General features: G+C 44.4%; 1 protein-coding gene across 1 annotated transcript in view; it reads left to right on the top strand.

The window, feature by feature from the left end:
- Positions 1 to 18,739, top strand: part of LOC137628969 (E3 ubiquitin-protein ligase BRE1A-like) — a 248,520-nt gene extending 229,781 nt beyond the window's left edge. The window contains exon 7 of the mRNA XM_068360222.1: positions 18,643 to 18,739. Within this exon, the coding sequence (XP_068216323.1) occupies positions 18,643 to 18,710 (68 nt within the window). The 3' untranslated portion in view covers positions 18,711 to 18,739. The remainder of the gene's footprint in view (positions 1 to 18,642) is intronic.
- Positions 18,740 to 18,983: the final 244 nt, after the last annotated feature.

Raw genomic sequence — 18,983 nt, 5'->3', positions numbered from 1 at the left:
CCGCATGGATTAGCAGGGTCACTGAGATTGCTTTGAATTCCGATCCCCCTCCAGCATATCGTCCCAGACCCCACAATGTCGGGCGTAGCTACGTCTCTGGCATTCAAGAAGAACTACTCTGTGACGCCGGTATTGCAAGTGGGCGTGTAGAAACGCCAAACTACGTTCACCCACTACCTGCAAGGTGTGACTCGCTGGAACCTCGATACGTTTCCTATCAGTCCTGTGGTGGATGCACAACAGCTGGTTTAGTACCTCAAGCTCCTTATTGGACAAGTAGCAGAAGGTTGGGGGCATTGGTTACCCAGGTTTTAGTCCGAGTGAATGAAAGGGAAAGTTTGGCTCTTTTCCTTTCTTCATCTTCCCCTCTCTTGAGGAAATCAGCATCCTGGGTCCTCTGCACAAGCTGACCTCAAACCTCTGCAGGTAAGCCGTTGCTCTTTTGTGGATCCTAGTATTGTTCCAATGCTGTTACATCCCCATAGCCTGGCGAGGTGGTATTGGGAATGTCTGGGTCTCCTTGGTTATTCCCTGCAAGTCTCAGAATAACCTTTACCTTGACAGTCACATTGCTAGTTGCTCATCACACACAGCTTGCGTAGGCTGTAGACCAAACTTTGCAAGTTTAGCGAGGTGTTAGGGTCTCCCTATTGTTGCACTAATCTCTGCACAATAGGGAGTACCCTGGGTAAGGCCAAAAAGCCACATTGGCAGGGACATCTACCCTTGTAATGAGTGAGTCACCCCCATGAAAAGCGTTGGTTTGTATTCCAGTTATGGAACAAATGACAAATTTGGAGGTAATTTGTATTTTTCCTAACGATACAAACCTTAGCTATTTATACTGACTTACCCGCCAACCCTGTCCCCCTTGAAGTCCTTCCTCCAAGCAAAGTGAGCTCAATCACCAGTGTGTGAGTGGGAGGGGTAGCAAGCTACCCTCTAGCGGGATTGCTAGTTAACCCTCACTAAATTTTAATGGCTCGTCCTTTCAGCTTTGCCAAAAGTAATAACCCCTATAAATAGCTAAGGTTTGCATCGTTAGGGGAAATACAAATTACCTCCAGATTTGTCATTTTAGGCTTGAAGGGCAATATATTCAACATCTGCTTCTTGTTTTACCTATGGCACCAGCATTTCTACAATTGTTTTGAAGACTTGAGTTAGCATTACCAGATTGTTATATACCAAATTCCTTGAGATGGATGGAAATACAACAAAATTATGACCTTAAATGAAAATAGAAAAACCATGAGTACATTTTCTCATTGCTATATTTTCTATTATTCATAGTGTAATATATATTTGTATCATGCCTGATAAAAAGATAGAAATACCCATCACAGTTTGAAAAAAATGCCAGTGAAATTTTTCATCTGGCTACACTGACTTGAGGAAGCTAGTAGCAGACGACAAGTGCAGCGCCATATGTTGTGGACACACCCTACTAAAGCGGCCAAATGCTCACAGGAATCCAAGCGACGTTCTTGTCTTCCCTGTACTGTCTTTGCTCTCTACAGAGTTGTCTTTGTTTGCTGCTGCCATCTTTACAAACATTGTCATACATAGGAATACTATATATGTATTTTAGAGCACAATGGCATACTGTACATTACAACAATTATTCCAAACAAACAATGTAGGTAAACTAAAACCACTGCAACTAACACTAACATAGATATACTAAGGCACTTCCCCCAATTTTGGGGGGGTAGCCGACATCAAACAAATGAAAAAAAGGGGACCTTTCCTCTTTATGTTCCTCCTCGCCTGACAAGGGACTCAACCGAGTTTGGCTGATGCTGCTAGGGTACCACAGCCCACTCTCCCCCGTTATCCACGACAGATGAAGCTTCATAATGCTGAATCCCCTACTGCTGCTACCTCCGCTGTCATCCAAGGTGACCGGAGGAAGCAGCAGGGCTTACCGGAACTGCGACACAATCGCTCGCCATTCATTCTTATTTCTAGCACGCTCTCTTGCCTCTCTCACATCTATCCTCCTATCACCCAAAGCTTTCTTCACTCCATCCATCCACCCAAACCTTGGCCTTCCTCTTGTACTTCTCCCATCAACTCTTGCATTCATCACCTTCTTTAGCAAACAGCCATTTTCCATTCTCTCAACATGGCCAAACCACCTCAACAAATTCATATTCACTCAAGCTGCTAACTCATTTCTTACACCCGTTCTCTCCCTCACAACTTTGTTCCTAACCCTATCTATTAGGGATACACCAGTCATACTCAGACACTTCATCTCAAACACATTCAATTTCTGTCTCTCCGTCACTTTCATTCCCCACAACTCTGATCCATACATCACAGTTGGTGCAATCACTTTCTGATACAGAACTCTCTTGACATTCATGTCCAACCCTCTAGTCTTTACCACTCCCTTCACTGCCCCCCATACTTTGCATCCTTCATTCACTCTCTGAAGTACATCTACTTCCACTCCACCATTTGCTGCAACAACAGACCCCAAATATTTAAACTGATCCACCTCCTCAATTAACTCTCCATTCTACATGACATTCAACCTCGCACCACCTTCCCTTCTCTTACATCTCATAACCTTACTCTTACCTACATTAACTTTCAGCTTCCTTCTCTCACATGCCATTCCAAATTCTGTCACTAATCGACCAAGCTTCTCTTCCGCGTCTGCAATCAGTACAGTATCATCCGCAAACAACAACTGATTTACCTCTCATTCATGATCATTCTCGTCTACCAGTTTCAATCCTCGTCCAAGCACTCGAGCATTCACCTCTCTCACCACTCCCTCAACATACAAGTTAAACAACAATGGCAACATCACACATCCCTGTCTCAGCCCCACTCTCATCGGAAACCAATCGTTCAGTTCATTTCCTATTCTAACGCACGCTTTACTACCTTTGTAGAAACTTTTCACTGCTTGCAACAACCTTCCACCAATTCCATATAACCTCATCACATTCCACATCGCTTCCCTATCAACTCTATCCTACACTGTCTCCAGATCCATAAACGCAACATACACCTCCTTACCTTTTGTTGAATATTTTTTGCATATCTGCCTAACTGTAAAAATTTGATTCATACATCCCCTACCTCTTCAAAAACCACCCTGTACTTCTAAGATTGCATTCTCTGTTTTATCCTTAATCCTATTAATCAGTACTCTACCTTGCATTTTTCCAACCACACTCAACAAACTAATACCCCTTGAATTGCAACACTCATGCACATCTCCCTTACCCTTATATAGTGGTACAATACATCCACAGACCCAATCTACTGGTACCAATGATAACGCAAAACACATATTAAACAATCTCACCAACCATTCAAGTGCAGACACACCCCCTTCCTTCAACATCTCAGCTCTCACACCATCCATACTAGGTGCTTGCTCTCCTCACTTCCTCTCTTGTAATCTCATTCTCATCTCCCATCACTGGCACCTCAACACCTGCAACAGCAATTATATCTGCCTCCTTATTATCCTCAACATTCAGTAAACTTTCAAAATATTCCACCCACATTTTCCTTACCTCCTCTCCTTTTAACAATCTTCCATTTCCACCTTTCACTGTCTCTTCAATTCTCGAACCAGCTTTCCTTACTCTCTTCTTCTTTCCAAAACTTCTCATTCTCTTCCTATGATCAACCCAGTCCCTTACCCCACCTCATGTCAGCCTCCCTCTTTGCCTCTGTTACCTTGTGCTTTACTTCCACATTTTTCTCTCCATATCTTTCATACTTCCCTACACTATTACTCTGCAGCCATTCTTCAAATGCCCTCTTTTTCTCTTCCACTTTTACCTTTATTCCTTCATTCCACCATTCACTGCCCTTCCTCATGCTGCCTCCAACAAACTTCTTGCCACACACATCATTTGCAATCCAAACAAAATTATATTTTACTAACTTCCACTCCTCTTCTAAATTACCACTTTCTCTTACTTTTACTCTGTCATATGCCATTTTCAACCTTTCTTGATATTCACTTTTTACCCCCGGTTTTATTAACTCTTCAACCCTCACTAACTCCCTTTTACATTCCCCCACTCTATTCCCCCACTCTTTTGCTAATACTAATTTTCCTTCCACCAAAAGATGATCAGACATACCGTTAGCTATACCCCTAAACACATGGACGTCTTTCAATCTTCCAAACATTCTTTTAGTTATCAACACATAATCCATTAATGCCCTTTCTACCACTCTTCCATTTGCCACTCTTACCCATGTATTCTTGTTTTTATCTTTATTTTTGAAAAAGCTAGAGCTTATCACCATCTCTTGCTTAACACACATATATACCAGTCTCTCACCCCTCTCATTTTCTTCTGGTATGCCATACTTCCCGATGACACCTTCTACCTCTCCAGCACCCACTCTAGCATTCAAGTCACCCATGACAACTACATAATTCCTTCTACCCAGTCCTTCTACACACCTAGTTAATTCATTCCAGAACTCATTCCGCTCTTCTTCACTTTTATAACAACCAGGCACATACGCACTAACAAAAGCCCAACATTCCCTACGCAACCTAACCTTTATTCACATTAACACTCGGCTCCACCGTGGATTTCAGAGGAGGGGTGTCAGGGGCCAGAGATTCTGTCATTGGAGGAGGAGGTGGTGATGGTTGACACTCAGACTTGGGGGTTGTTGGAGGCTGTTTCAGGTAACAGGGGAAAAACATGGTGTTGGAAGCTGCTTCACCAACTTCATCTTGTCGAAAATATTCATATAGACATTGAAACACTTTCATTGCACGCATGAACTTCAGAGACTGCATCAAGGAATGATCCAGTATCCTTGACATCTCAGCCAACTTGTTTAGGGTGATTCCTTCCTCCTTTTCTGCTTCATCGGCCACCACCTCTTCCTCACTCGCTGACTGGACTAATTCTACCCGGTCCTCCGTGAAACGATGGTGGAGAGACTTGGTCTTCTCCCGTATGGTGAGCAAGTCGATGGTGATGCCTTTACGATGCTGGTCTTCAGTCCATATGAAAAGGGCATTTTCATCTTCAGCATGCCCTTTTCCCTCGCCCTTGAAGCAATCTTAGCACTGCAAGGGGCACTAGTAGCAACTGCAGCTTGAATATTAGACTCATTCTTCTCTATGTACCTCTTAGTACTCTCGTTGACACTGAATAGTTTTCCAACAGCAGTGCACTTCATCCCTTCCTTACACTTGTCAAGCACTTTCATCTTTTCTTCAAGGGTCTTGACCTTCCGCTGCCGTTTGGTAGTCCCTTGAGAAGTAGCAGAAACATGCTTGGGGGCCATGATCTTTAAGCAAAGGCTTAGTAAAATCAAGGCAAAGTCGGGCAAAACACGTGGATTAGGAGGCTACGATGAGACGTGGTACACGCTATGTGTCTGGGAGAAAACTGTGGCTGACTCAGATGCGGGAGCTGGGACGAGCTGGGTGAAGAGAAGGGTCTATTGTTCTTTGTCATGTACGTGAAACTGAGGTTGCGAAGGAAAAACATGTAAAACAATGGCTGACTATAAAATTACCTTTATGTATGTAATTTTGGATTCTTAATAATACAAAGAAAACTAATGGTTTTGTAATTCACCTGTCGTCTTATGCAACCCTATTTTAGATAGGCTCGCATGCGGAAATATACGCTATTTACACCCATCCTGATTGTAATTTTAACATTTAAAATCTTTATAATGTTTTATTTATTCATGATAACAATATAAAGTTTGAAAAATCACAGTATAGTACTTAAGAAAGTACTGTATTTAAAATGAGTAGTAAAAACATTTGAATGGCTAAGTTTTCCTTTGCCTTGGCCCTAATTGAGTTATTCCCATTATGTTTTGAAATTTGAGATTTCCCATTTATTCGAGGCCGTAGATTGACCAAATTCTCGCATAATTGGTACCCTACTGTATTTTGATTTTTCAAGTTTTTATTTGGCAAATTATTATTTTATAAAGTAAAGTATCTTACTATTTCTATCACTGTACAGTACTGCACATCAAGAACGGGAAAGGCATTGTTGGGTTAAAATGTAGAAGGCTTTTTACAATTGCCCCATGATATTGTGGGGCAGATGGGGTAAAAGAGATTCCAGTCAATGAAGAATGTAAAAAGATGTTAGCTACCCACCTTGATAACATATCCTGAGCCTCATTTCCTTTTATAACTAAGGTAGAAAAAACTGTGTATCTTAGCCTTGACAGAAAAGACAGAGCTTCTCTGATTTTTTGGCCAGAATATGTACTGTAATTTTATATACTGGACTTCTCAGCATATCGCCTTTTTCTGTGAATGATGTGTATATGCCTTTTTTCTGATTTTAATTATCTATTTTTATGAATAGTACTTACCTGGCAGTTATATATATATAGCTGATATCTCTACTTTCGGCAGAATTTTTCAAAACGAGGCAACCGCCTTGTGGTGGTTGGGAGGTAGGTGGTTACACCCGTCACAGGGTGGTACGAGGAATTATTCCCGTGTTCTATACTTCAGTTCATCTCTGCCGGCTGAATCGAAAACATCGTTAGTCCACCATTAAGAGTTTTTCGAATCGCTTTCCCTTCTTCGCTGTTTTGGACTTCGTTTGGTGAAGTACACTGATTTAGGGATTTGGCAATCGTGTTTTGTTATTATTATTGTACTATTTGCTTTGTTTATCATGAGTGAAAAACTTAATTTTCGTGTATGTGCGAGTGATGTATGCAAGGTGAGGTTACCGAAAATGTCGGTTGACCCTCACAGTTTGTATGGGTTGCAGGGATTTTGTATGTGCACTATATAATAAGTGCAAAGAATTAAAACCTGATGGCGGAAATACGTTCCGCCAACTCTATGACGTCACAGTCGTGTGACGTAATCTACATTGTATATACATTGTTTGACTTGCAAATTCTCTTTATTTGCTTTTTCTTGTAAAGAATGGAAGGAATTCCATCTTATATAAGTTTTTTAACTTTTAATGTAAAATTTAAAGAAAATATTTGTCCATCTGGTATTCGTTCTTTAAATCATCGATCTAATTTCATAGATTAAATAGAACTAGCATATGGTTAATTTACGCTGTAGTTCTCATTAAATCGATGCAGTCCCAACATGCCTTGGTAGCGTTCTTTTCGATATTGGGAATTCTAGTTTTAGTCGTGTATTCATTTATTTGTTCCAATTGTAAAGTGTAGTAAATCACTTTTGTTTGGGGACCTTTAAGATTTAAGGGTTGTTTACATTGATATATATAGATACGTTATTGCTATATCTGTTCTTTTTTATCATAACAAATATCTGTTTTTGAAAACCCTTGGAATTAATTGTTGATTACATTTGTTTTTCCTATTTCTGTTCATTTTAATCATTTAACGTATAGCTTTCCCGGTGGTTGTATGTAACTACCGGGTAGGTAATTATGACATTTTAATTTTACCGGTGGTTATATGTAACTACCGGGTGAGTGTGTTCAACATTTATTTTTAAACTCAACACTTGCCCGGTGGTTATTTTTTATGTGACCGCCAGGTAAGTATGTTTGAAAGTATATTTTATTATGGAAATGTCAGTTTAATATTTTATAAAAATATTTTGTTACAATTTATATAGCAAGTACTAGAGACGATATTGCATTCTCATTCAAGCCCGTGGCAGCAGAATAAGTTCTCTCACAACGGGCAGGACTAATTATGGTCTTTTGTGTAAGAGTTTAAAAGTGCAAGTTTCAGTGCTAAATTAGGGCAGTGAATTCATTCAGCACAGTGGACGTCATTTTCCTAGCCTTAGACCTCTTCCAAGCTCCCCGGCCCATGGGAGAAGGAACGTCGATCGGCGAAAGGAAACGAGAGGCGTTAGCTCACGAGCAAACGTCCTCGCGAGCGTTCCTGTTCACGTTCCCAAGAATGCTCGCCCTTGCCATCGGAAAGCAAAGAGCGTTGGACGTTAAGCTACTTACACTGCTTTTATAGTCTTGCATTGCATCACATTTACTGATAATGGCAATACTATAAGTCACAGATATTCGCTTACGAACCAACATAGACACGGTTTTTGTCCCAGAGCGCCAGTCGGCCATATGAACCCTCTGGTCGGAACCGAACGCGCCGAGCGGCATAATGAAGATCATTTTGCCTTAACGCTCGGCGCTAAGTCTTTCAAGACAGGACGATCGGCGCCTCGTCTTTCAGGACGACCGCCTCCTCGTCTTTCAGGACGATCGGTGCCACGTCTTTCAGGACGATCGCCGCCTCGTCTTTCAGGACGACAGGACGATCGCCGCCTCGTCTTTTAGGACGACAGGACGATCGCCGCCTCGTCTTTCAGGACGACAGGACGATCGCCGCCTCGTCTTTCAGGACGATCGCCGCCTCGTCTTTCAGGACGATCGCCGCCTCGTCTTTCAGGACGATCGCCGCCTCGTCTTTCAGGACGATCGCCGCCTCGTCTTTCAGGACGACAAGACGATCGCCGCCTCGTCTTTCAGGACGACAGGACGATCGCCGCCTCGTCTTTCAGGACGACAGGACGATCGCCGCCTCGTCTTTCAGGACGATCGCCGCCTCGTTCTTTCAGGACGATCGCCGCCTCGTCTTTCAGGACGACAGGACGATCGCCTCCTCGTCTTTCAGGATGATTGCCTCCACGTCTTATAAGATCTTTGTCAAAGGATGACATTAGTGATCACTTTTCTCTTGTTGAATTATTTGAGATTAACAGGAGAAGATCCTAAGTTCTGTTGCGCCACGTTCCCCACCCTTTGAATTTTCACATAGTCATTAATGGAGCTTTAAGGATGATGGGAGACTGGTTAGAGTCTCAGAAGGACTAAGGAAAGACAACTTTCTTTTTTCCTCTGAATAAACTGGACTCTAGATCTTGTATCTGGTACAAGATTATTATTATTTTTTCTAGCAAGCTACAACCCTAGTTGGAAAAGCAAGAGGCTCCAATAGGGAAAAAATAGTGTGGTGAGGAAAGGAAATATTTAGATAAATAAATGTTGAGAATATATTAATTATTCATTCTTAAAACAGAAACCTATAATGCCAGCTTCCTTATCAGGTAGGCCAGGATAGCAAGGGTGGAGGTCTAGCCACGTTAAGGTCGAAGACCTTGTGGTAGCCCCACAGAGATTTTTTACAGCCCCCTTGGTGGATTGCTGAGTCTCTTAAGGAATACAGGCAATGAGGCTGGATAATTTTGAAATCAGAAGTCATAATTGAGGTACGCACCTCTCCTTTTTTCTTTCTCTCTTCTCCCTCAAGAGTTGGTCAAAGACAGGTTTTGGTGTCTTAATCAGCAAGAAAATTTCTGCATGCTTTTTCTCTAACTGCACAAACAACAGTAGGAGCCAGACTTAGCTACTTCTGGCTAGCCTGGGAGAGGAGAGGAGCAGACCTTTGGTCCGTGTTTTTACTAAAGGATAGATGCAAAATCTTTTTCCTAGTGAATCCTCCTTTGTTAGTTACTCCGATAAGACCTTTCTGCCTAACCGACTTTGCAACATCAAATGTCTCTCTTTTGGGAGAGGGAGTCTTTTGTCCGGTCCTTGACGTAAATGCTCTTAACGCCTTCGTTCAGAAGTCAAAGTTCTCCATGGAGACATCGAAATCATGAACTATGTAAGACTTGTGTCAGCCTGGTCACAGGGTGAAGCAGAGTTTGACTGCTTTCGCCTCCAGGCAGTAGAGCCAGACTACACAACTTCTGGCAATCTTTGGAGAAGAGGGGAGCAGACCTTTGGTCAGTACATCTTCTGAAGGAGGATTACAATTTCCTTTTATAGGGAAACCTACTTTAGTTTTAGCTCCAACAAATCTCTCTCCCAGATCTAGAGAGGAGTCTAAGTGGCAGGCTATGCAATCAAACTTTATCTGAGGTTTGTTTACAAGGAGGAAAGGGGGAAGAATGGATCAGTTTCGGGCCGTGTGTTTTGGTCTCAGCTCAGCCCCTCTAATGTTCACGAATCTTTTGCTTAATGTAGCAGAATACTGCACTCAAGAGAAATCAGAGCATCCCTGTATCTGGACGCTTGGCTTCTCAGAGCTCCTTCTTATGATCTTCATGAAGGATTTTTAGATAACGTTGAGTCTATCAGAAGAATTGGGTCTTCCTGTCAACAAGAAGAGTCTTTTCTGACACCAGGACGCTCAGCGCCACGTCTTTTAGAACGTTCAGCGTCTCGCTCTGTTATCCTCTCGGCGCCACGTCTTACAGGACGATTGGTGCCTCACCTTCCTGGATGCTCGGCTCCATGTCTTACAGGACCATCAGCGCCACGTCTTACAGGACTATCGGCGCCACGTCTTACAGGACGATCGGCGCCTCGTCTTTCAGGATGCTCGACGTCGAAGATCTAGCATGAGGCATGACATTGAACATGAAAATCTAGGATTTCGTGGTGACACTAGTCGAATCGTATGTCGAGATCAAGGACGCCTTCGTTCCGATCTCTTGGATCAAGACAGTTTTTTATCGAGCGAGGTTTGTTCAAGGGCAAAGAAACTTCGGGGCAGACATGCTCAGCAGGAAGAGACTTGTTATTCCCACAGAATGGTCTCTCAACCCGCAAGTCTGTCAGTCTCTGGATGTTGTGGGGCAGACCGGTAACAGAGCTTTTCGCCTCCAACTTGAACAAGAGGATCCCCAACTACTGCTCCCTAGTCCCGGACGAGGAAGCTGTAGCAGTGGACGCCTTCTTGATGGATTGGACGGGGATGGACATGTATGCGTTGCCCCCGTTCAAGATCATCAATGTGGTCATCAGGAAATTCGCTCTCCTCGATTCGAGACGAATGATCCTAGCGGTTCCATTCTGGCCTGCAAGGGAATGGTTTACGGAAGTGGTGGGCATGCAGATGGACTTCCCAAGAAGACTTCGGCAAGTCCAGATCTTCTCAAACAGCCCCACTTTGAGAGGTATCATCAAAACCCCCTTGCTCTCAAACTGACTTCCTTCAGACTGACTAGAAGCTTGTCAGATCTCGAGGCTTTTCGGCACAAGCGGCGAAAGCTATCGCCAAAGCAAGGAGGATCTCTTCACAAAGAGTCTACCAATCTAAGTGGGAGACCTTTAGAGCTTGGTGCAGGCGGCACAAGATTTCCTCAACCTTTACCTCTCTGAGCCAGATTGCAGACTTCTTATTGTATCTCAGACAGGATGCTAAGCTGGCTGTATCTACCATCAATGGATACAGCAGTATGCTCTCGACCGTCTTTAAGCATAGAAGCCTAGAGTTGTCCCAAAATAAAGATTTGCAGGACCTCATTGGGTCTTTTGAGATGACAAAACAGGTACTCTTAAACCTGGATGTGGTGTTTAAGTTTCTGTGCTCCAAGAAATTTGAACCTATCCCGCAAGCCTCTCTTCGAGGTGTAACGAAGAAAACCCTCTTCCTTATGACTAGCGAATGCCAAAAAAGGTCAGCGAGGTCCAGGCGATTGAGAAGCGGGTAAGCTTCAATCAGGATAGAGCGGTTTGTGCCTTAAGGTTCGACTTTCTCGCCAAGAACGAGAACCCTTCGAAACCCTGAACCTAGTGGGTCAAGAGCAGGAAAGACTCCTCTGCCCAGTTAGGTCCCTCAAAGCGTATTTGGCTCACACTAAGAACGTGAGGTGTGCATCCAACTCGTTATGGTGTTCAGTGAAGGATCCACAAAAACCCCTGTCAAAGAATGCTTTGTCCATTTTTCCTGAGGGAAAATATTAGGGAAGCCCACCTCTTATGTGAGGAGGAACACTTCGCCCTGTTGAAAGTACGGGCTCACGAAGTGAGAGCCATTGCTACCTCACTGGCATATCAGGAAATATGTTAGTTAGGCAACTCATGGATGCAATTTTCTGGAGGAGCAACTCTGTCTTCGCTTTTCATTACCTCAGAGAGGTGAGAGTAGACTATGGCAAGTGCTATACCTTGGGCCCATACGTAGCTGCGGCTTCTGTATTAGGCAAAGGAGTTACTAACCCCACTCAACCTTAGTTTGTATGCATGTATGAGGGTTTGTGTTTTTATGATTGTCTGAGGACTTCGTCTTGTGGTACGATTCTCTCAGTCTAGATGGATAGTTTATATCTATGCTGCAAGGTTAGGTGGTTAGTTATAGTAAGGTTGCAGTTTTTTATTATATGGGGCAAAGGTAGTTTCTGAAGTCTAGTTAAGTTGTTGGTCTTACCCCTTTGACAGACTCGATTGAGTTGTTTGCAGCATTGCAGGTCTACTCCTGGCTAAACACTCCTGAGAGAAAGCGACTCTAGAGGCTGTACCTTTGAAGTCAGCTACCTTAGCAGGCAAGGAATCAAGGTGTTTTTATCTCCTACAACTCTTTTGTTGTTTCCCCAACGATGTTTACTGTCTGTTTCCCTCCTCCAAATGTGTGAATCAGCTATATATATATATATAACTGCCAGGTAAGTACTATTCATAAAAATGGAGTTTTTATGATAAAACAAAGTTTTATGAATACTTACCTGGCAGTTATATATATATATTTGAAGGCCCACCCACCTCCCCTCAGGAGACAGGTCGGGCATAGATGAACTGAAGTATAGAACACGGGAATGATTCCTCGTACCACCCTGTGACGGGTGTAACCACCTACCTCCCAACCACCACAAGGCGGTTGCCTCGTTTTGAAAAATTCTGCCGAAAGTAGAGATATCAGCTATATATATATATATATATATATATATATATATATATATATATATATATATATATATATATATATATATATATATATATATATATATATATATATATATATATATATAACTGCCAGGTAAGTATTCATAAAACTTTGTTTTATCATGAAAACTCCATGTTATGGCATAAGCATTTTCCCACCTGAAAGTTAATACATGGAATAGTCAATGACTGTTCTCCAGCCTCCAGATGCCTTCTCTACAAGAAAGATTCAACTGTAGAAACCTGGGGACCTATCAAGAACCTCTTGGAAAGCATCCTTCTCCAATATAAATTAATAAAAATACAGTACAGTGCTGCACTACATAACATTGATTAAAATATATCAAAAGAAAATATAGTGTACTGTAGATGAATGTATGAACTTATTTTACTTGATGGAAACTAGTCTCAAGAGTATGATATGGCCTGCTTTGTCCTAGTCATTTCCTACATGGCACACTATTTTCCAAATGAAGAGACATGACCAATCAGACCATGCTGTTTAGTATCTTGGCTACTGATTGGGTGAGCAAATGTAGCATCACTCTCCACCATACTACAGCATTTAGCATCTCATGTTGTTCAGTTCACTTTTACCGGACATTGCTCCACATCGTTATTTGGGGTGTGTGGTGTTGTTTTGCATTGTGTGTAAAATTGTGAATTTATTTTGGGCCTTACAGAGAAAGATGTGTTAAATATAGTGTACTGTAGATGAATAAATGAACTTATTTTACTTGATGGAAACTAGTCTCAAGAGTATGATGTGGCCTGCTTTGTCCTGGTCATTTCCTACATGGCACACTATTTGCCAAATGAAGAGACATGACCAATCAGACCATGCTGTTTAGTATCTTCGCTACTGATTGGGTGACCAATGTAGCATCACTCTCCATCATACTACAGCAATCTCATGTTGTTCAGTTCACTTTTACCGGACATTGCTCCACATCGTTATTTGGGGTGTGTGGTGTTGTTTTGCATTTGTGTGTAAAATTGTGAATTTATTTTGGGCCTTACAGAGAGAGATGTGTTAAAGCGCCCCCCCCCCCCCCCCCCCCAGCCCGCTTTCCTCATTTACTCGCTTCGGCTCAATGGGGATGGTTGCTTACTCTCCGCTCTCTACGCTACAGCCTTTTGCCTTCTCTTGTGCTTGTGTACTAGTGATTGGTCTTTGTTATGAAGGAGAAAGTTACTCTTTAAAATGCGATGTTGTGCAGGCCGTGGTGGGCGTTGCAGTGGGTGGCGTTCATCACCTTCTGTAGACCCGCACACGCTCTGCTCGACATGTAGTGGAAAACCTTGCTCTCAAGGTTCTCATTGCCGTAGTGTGAATCCTTGCCGCCATTTTGGGAAGCCCGGATTCACTGCCTGTTGGGGTTTTCTCGGGTTTCGCCTGGGGAGTGGTTGACCTTAGCGCTCCCTCTATTTCGGCGATCCCGAGAGACACCCGACCGATTGCTGTTACCGATGACGATACGTTACCCAGTAAGAAGGGGGAATTTTGGGTGTCTCTCGGATTATCAGGTAAGCTTGACTTGAATTTGTTAAGACGCCGTTTAAATATGGCGGACGAGCTTCAACAACGTTATTTGAAAGATACGATTGTTGATGAACACATGAATGTAATTGAGTTTGTAACAGGGTTGCCAGGTTGGCCTTTTTCAGCTAAAGACATCAAATTTGACCTTTTTTTTGTTTGAAATTGGTTAGCCTCTAGCAATATCATAAAATGTTGGCATTAAAGGCAATACCTTTGGCTTTTTTAACTTCTTAAAGGTGCAGTTGATCAAAGTTGGCCTTTTCTCACTTAAGAAACCTGGCAACCCTGGTTTGTAACTTTATCGACTCCCATGTTCACTGATGCGCCTGTTGTTGACTATGTACCTGACCTGATAAAGCATTTCTTCCTGGCAAAATGCAAACTTTTTCCAAGGGTAAAATAATTGCAGGACTCCCTGTGAAAAAAAGGGAGAGTAAGGTTTTAATCACTGAGATTTCTTTAACGACTGATGGCAAATCCTTTACAGCTTCACCCGCAAGTCAGTTAAATTTAAAATCTGCCAAATCTTCTGCTGATAAGCAGTTGAAATTAAAATCTGCCAAATCTCCTGCTGATAAGCAGTTGAAATTAAAATCTGCCAAACTCCTGCTTATACAATATGTTTTTCAGGTTCACCATGTTTACCGACCACGGCTCTTCCTACAGACATGGCTCAGGTTGTTCATCCTCGTCCAGTGTCGTCTGCTGTTGCATCGACCAACGTTCCAGCACCTCGGAGGGGGCACAGGAAGAGGAAGCCTGGGCGGTATTCCTCTTCTAGTTCCTCCTCCTCGCTCCTCCTCCTCTTCGTCTTCATCTTCTGACTGACTCTTCTCCCCCAGGGGAAAGAAGAAGGGGAAGAATGAGGGCGATGTGCGAGATTCCCGTGTTCCCCGCACTAGTGGGATTGTTCACGGCGAATCTCACACAAGGCCTCCATGCACGACAACTGCGCTCGAGGGCGTAGGTATCATCTCCCAAAGCATGGTGACGGGTTCCTCGGGCCCCCAATCTACTGCTCAGACTCGAATTGAACCGCTCTTGAGCGGGGAAACGAGAGTCCTGGCTTCAGCATGAGAAATCTCAGCTGTGGTCTCTCGTGAAGAATCTGCGGTATGCGCGACTACCTCCATGGGGGTAGCCACGCGGACCAACTCAGCGACTCATGTGTCGTGTGAGCAGGGAGCAGTCCCAGACAGTCGCGCACTCGACCCGCTCGACTCGGGCCTAGCATGGAGCCACCTCACGGCTCAGCCTGCGGCATGGGGGCCGGTCGTGCACGATCAGGCTAGCTCTCGCGCATACCAGCCGCGCGAGATACAGCCAACCCCCATGCTTTCTGGCCATGTAACAGGTGAGGCCGCGCGCACCACTCGTGCGACTAACCTGTCTACACCTCCTGGGGTTAGCGCTGCTGTTCCCAGCGACCCCGCTCGCGCTCAAGCTCCTTCGGGAGCTTCGTAGGGCTCGCAGCGACAGAGTCACGCACTCGGTCGCAGTGGGAACCTCGATGCATTCCGTCGGGGATGAACCCTACCAAGGTCCTTCCTTGACTCCTGAATACACGCCTGGTTCGGTCCTAGGACCAGAGCAAGGGTATTCATGGGGGATGTCATCACCCGTGCAGCATGTCGCTTCCCCTACACCTACGGATGTAGTGGGACCGACGGATCAGCCATTTCCACGACCTTCACCGGCCCTGGAGACGGAAGATCCCGAGGTGGAGTCGCAGTTCCCAGAGGTCATTAACCCCATGGTGGAGTTTAATGGCCTCAGGGCTCCTAATGCAGTAGTGTGTGAGATAAGTGTACAGCCTTGGAGATCCTATGGGGAGCTCCCAAAGGCAGTTCACAGCCCCTCACATTACCCTGGTTGAGACAGGCTGCTGGAGCATTGGACCGAGTGAGTGACCAGATCGCAGTACCTGGTGACTCGCTTAGGCCAAGGTTCGAACAAGCTTCTCCCTCAACCACTACAGCGACAGAAGAGGTACTATGTCACAGAGTCTTCTGTGACTTGGCCTCTCCCTCTTGACCCTGCGGTCGGAGCGCTTGCTGGGGTTCCTCGGTCAAGAGCTTGAAATGCCAGAGAGTGGCCTTCTCAGCCTCTGAGATTTCAACTATGGAGTCCATCTCTGTAGCTGCTCTCAAGGCTGCTTCGTGGCACGACCACTGGTGTGTTACGGCCACAGTGTTCGCGCGGGACACCAAGCTCGTAACCCCGAACACATGGAGCAGTACAGGAACCTGGCTTTGTCTGGTGGGAAAGCTGTGGCTTTTCTCTTGGACCAGCTTGCTACCCAGTATGCCAATCTGATCCTCAAAAAATGCGAGGTAGTAGCCACTCGTTTGGAGAGACAGAAGAGAGGCCCTGGCCCTGAGGAACTTTCCTATTAGAGTTGCAACTTCTCTCTTTCCACCAGAGGAAGTTCGGGCCACGCGGGATAAATGGTGCCTCGACTCGTAGCACTCCATTATCCACCAGGCGCAAGCTGTGAGTTTCAAGGGACCTGGTCCCGCAAAACCCTCCGCAGCCAGACCGAGTCAGGCTAAGCCCACGGGAAGTGGCAAGAGTACCACTGGTCGTACTCCTGCTGCTCCTGTTCAGAAGAGTTCTGCCCCCAAACAGAGTTTTCAGCCTCCCTCGGGAGCTCCTCCACATTGGGGAAAGAACAGGGGCAAGCAAGGGAAAGGGAAACGCTGAGATTGGCTTTCCACTTCCCATGCTGCGGAGGGTAGAAGGATGCCTATCACGCCATTGGGCGATGTGGCAGCACCTCAGGGCCAAGGAATTGGTAGTGTTGACCCTTCACGAAGGGTACAAGCTCCCATTTGTGCTTCATCGGCCCCCCCTATCCTCCACTCCAATAGCGTTCCACACATACGCTTCAACATCCCTGAAGGCTCTGGCCTTGGAGGCGGAGGTCCAGGAAATGTTGGAGAAGGATGTGCTAGAAGTCGTACACGATCAGTCACCAGGAGGCTGGAGACCGATCATCAACCTTTCGCCATTGAACAAGTTTGTTCAGCAAACTGTGTTTCACGATGCTAACAGTTCGCATTGGGCTGTTAGCCATCAGGCAGTACGACTTTATGCTTTCAATAGACTTGAAGGACGCGTACTTTCAAGTACCAGTTCATCGGTCGTCTAGAAAGTTCCTCCGATTCACCTTCCATGGCTCGGTGTACCAGTTCAAAGTCCTGTGCTTCGGACTGTGCACAGCTCCCCAAGTGTTCACGCGTGCGTTCATGAAAGTAGCAGCTTGGGCCCACTCGAGGGGCATCCGCATACTGATGTACCTCGATGACTGGCTGATTCTCGCTCCCTCGCAGGAGCAGTTGAATCAGGATCGAGACTTGCTTCTGGCAGTCTGTCGCGATCCTGGGATCGTGGTGAACTGCAAGAAGTCGAACCTCATTCCCAAGCAGAAGGTGAAGTATCTGGGAATGCTGATCGACTCGGCATTCCAGCCCCTCCAGTGGCAAGCTTTTCTAGGTCACCTCTCCTCACTGGAGAAGCTCGTTCCTTTCATGCGTATCCATCTCCGCTCCCTTCAGTGGTGTTTGAAGGAGCAGTGGTCAGCAGCCACCGATCCTCCCTCTCGTCTGGTCATCATGGAACGCGAGGTAAGGGAGGATCTCCTTTGGTGGCTAAACGAGGAGAACCTCATGAGAGGGTTTTCTCATAAACCCTCCCTCTGTCTCCTCCCTTGGAGTTCCATACATCAACACAAGTCTTCCCAGGTAAGATTGCTAGAATTTGTTTACAAGTATTCTCCCCCCGTCTTCTGCTAGGCAGGGAAGACGGTAGATGTATAAACCCTTTGCCTTTTGGTTTTGGAGTTTCATCCAGTCACTGTGACCCTAGGGTCGAGTATCTCTTACGTTCACGCTCTCTGGTCGCGCGATGCTCTTACACGTTGCGCGGCGGCTCCTAGTCTCTCAGACCCCACCATAATCATGTCGGGTCAAGAGACAGGGGTGGGTGGATTTAGTCCTCTGCTCTCATTCGAGACCAGGTCTATATCTAGGCAGTTAGCTGTCCACAAGCAGCAAAGGCAGACCTCCCACCAACCAGTAAGTCTTCCTATATTAAATGATTACGAGGTTTGTATACCGCCAGCCAACCAATCAGCACAACTGCCTGGTTTTCTTTCTCTTCGGCTGTTTCAGCTGAGCTGAAGCGAATTCCTATATTAAATGATTATGGGTTTGTATAGCTAAGAAAAATACAATTTAGGACAAATTGTCATATGTTTTTCATCACTTGATAAAGAGATTCAGCCTTTGACTAATTATACCTCTTGGATGTACAAATCTGAAATTTTATTAGGTGTTTTTATTTATGAAATAAATTTTGGTTTTACATTTCTTATTTCTCTTAAATTAAAATGTTACACTTTTTCACAAAATTTTTCTTCATTTTCAGGTTTAGATCAAAGGAAGATGCTAATTAAGCAAAAGAAGGGTGGAAAAAACAAATTGTGGAAAGAATAATTTTTTTTAAATAAAGATTGTTAAATTTACACATGTTTCATTTCAAAAATTATATTTTTTTTTCTTACACAGTAGTCACAAAAACTTTCACAGTATAGGTTGGGATTTTTGGGCTCAAGAGAGGTCGTCCTGATGGAAGGTTCCTAATAGTAGCTTCCTAAGGGATATATGTACTACAGTGATATTCCCAGAGAATTTACCTTTAGGTCTCCAGAATTCTAACTCCTGGCGCGAATATCCTTAAAATTTCTCTCAAGGATATCGCATAATATC

The sequence above is a fragment of the Palaemon carinicauda genome, chromosome 37 (genome assembly GCF_036898095.1).
Source record: "Palaemon carinicauda isolate YSFRI2023 chromosome 37, ASM3689809v2, whole genome shotgun sequence".
Lineage (NCBI taxonomy): Eukaryota > Metazoa > Arthropoda > Malacostraca > Decapoda > Palaemonidae > Palaemon > Palaemon carinicauda.
This window is presented reverse-complemented; position numbering and strand designations above follow the sequence as displayed.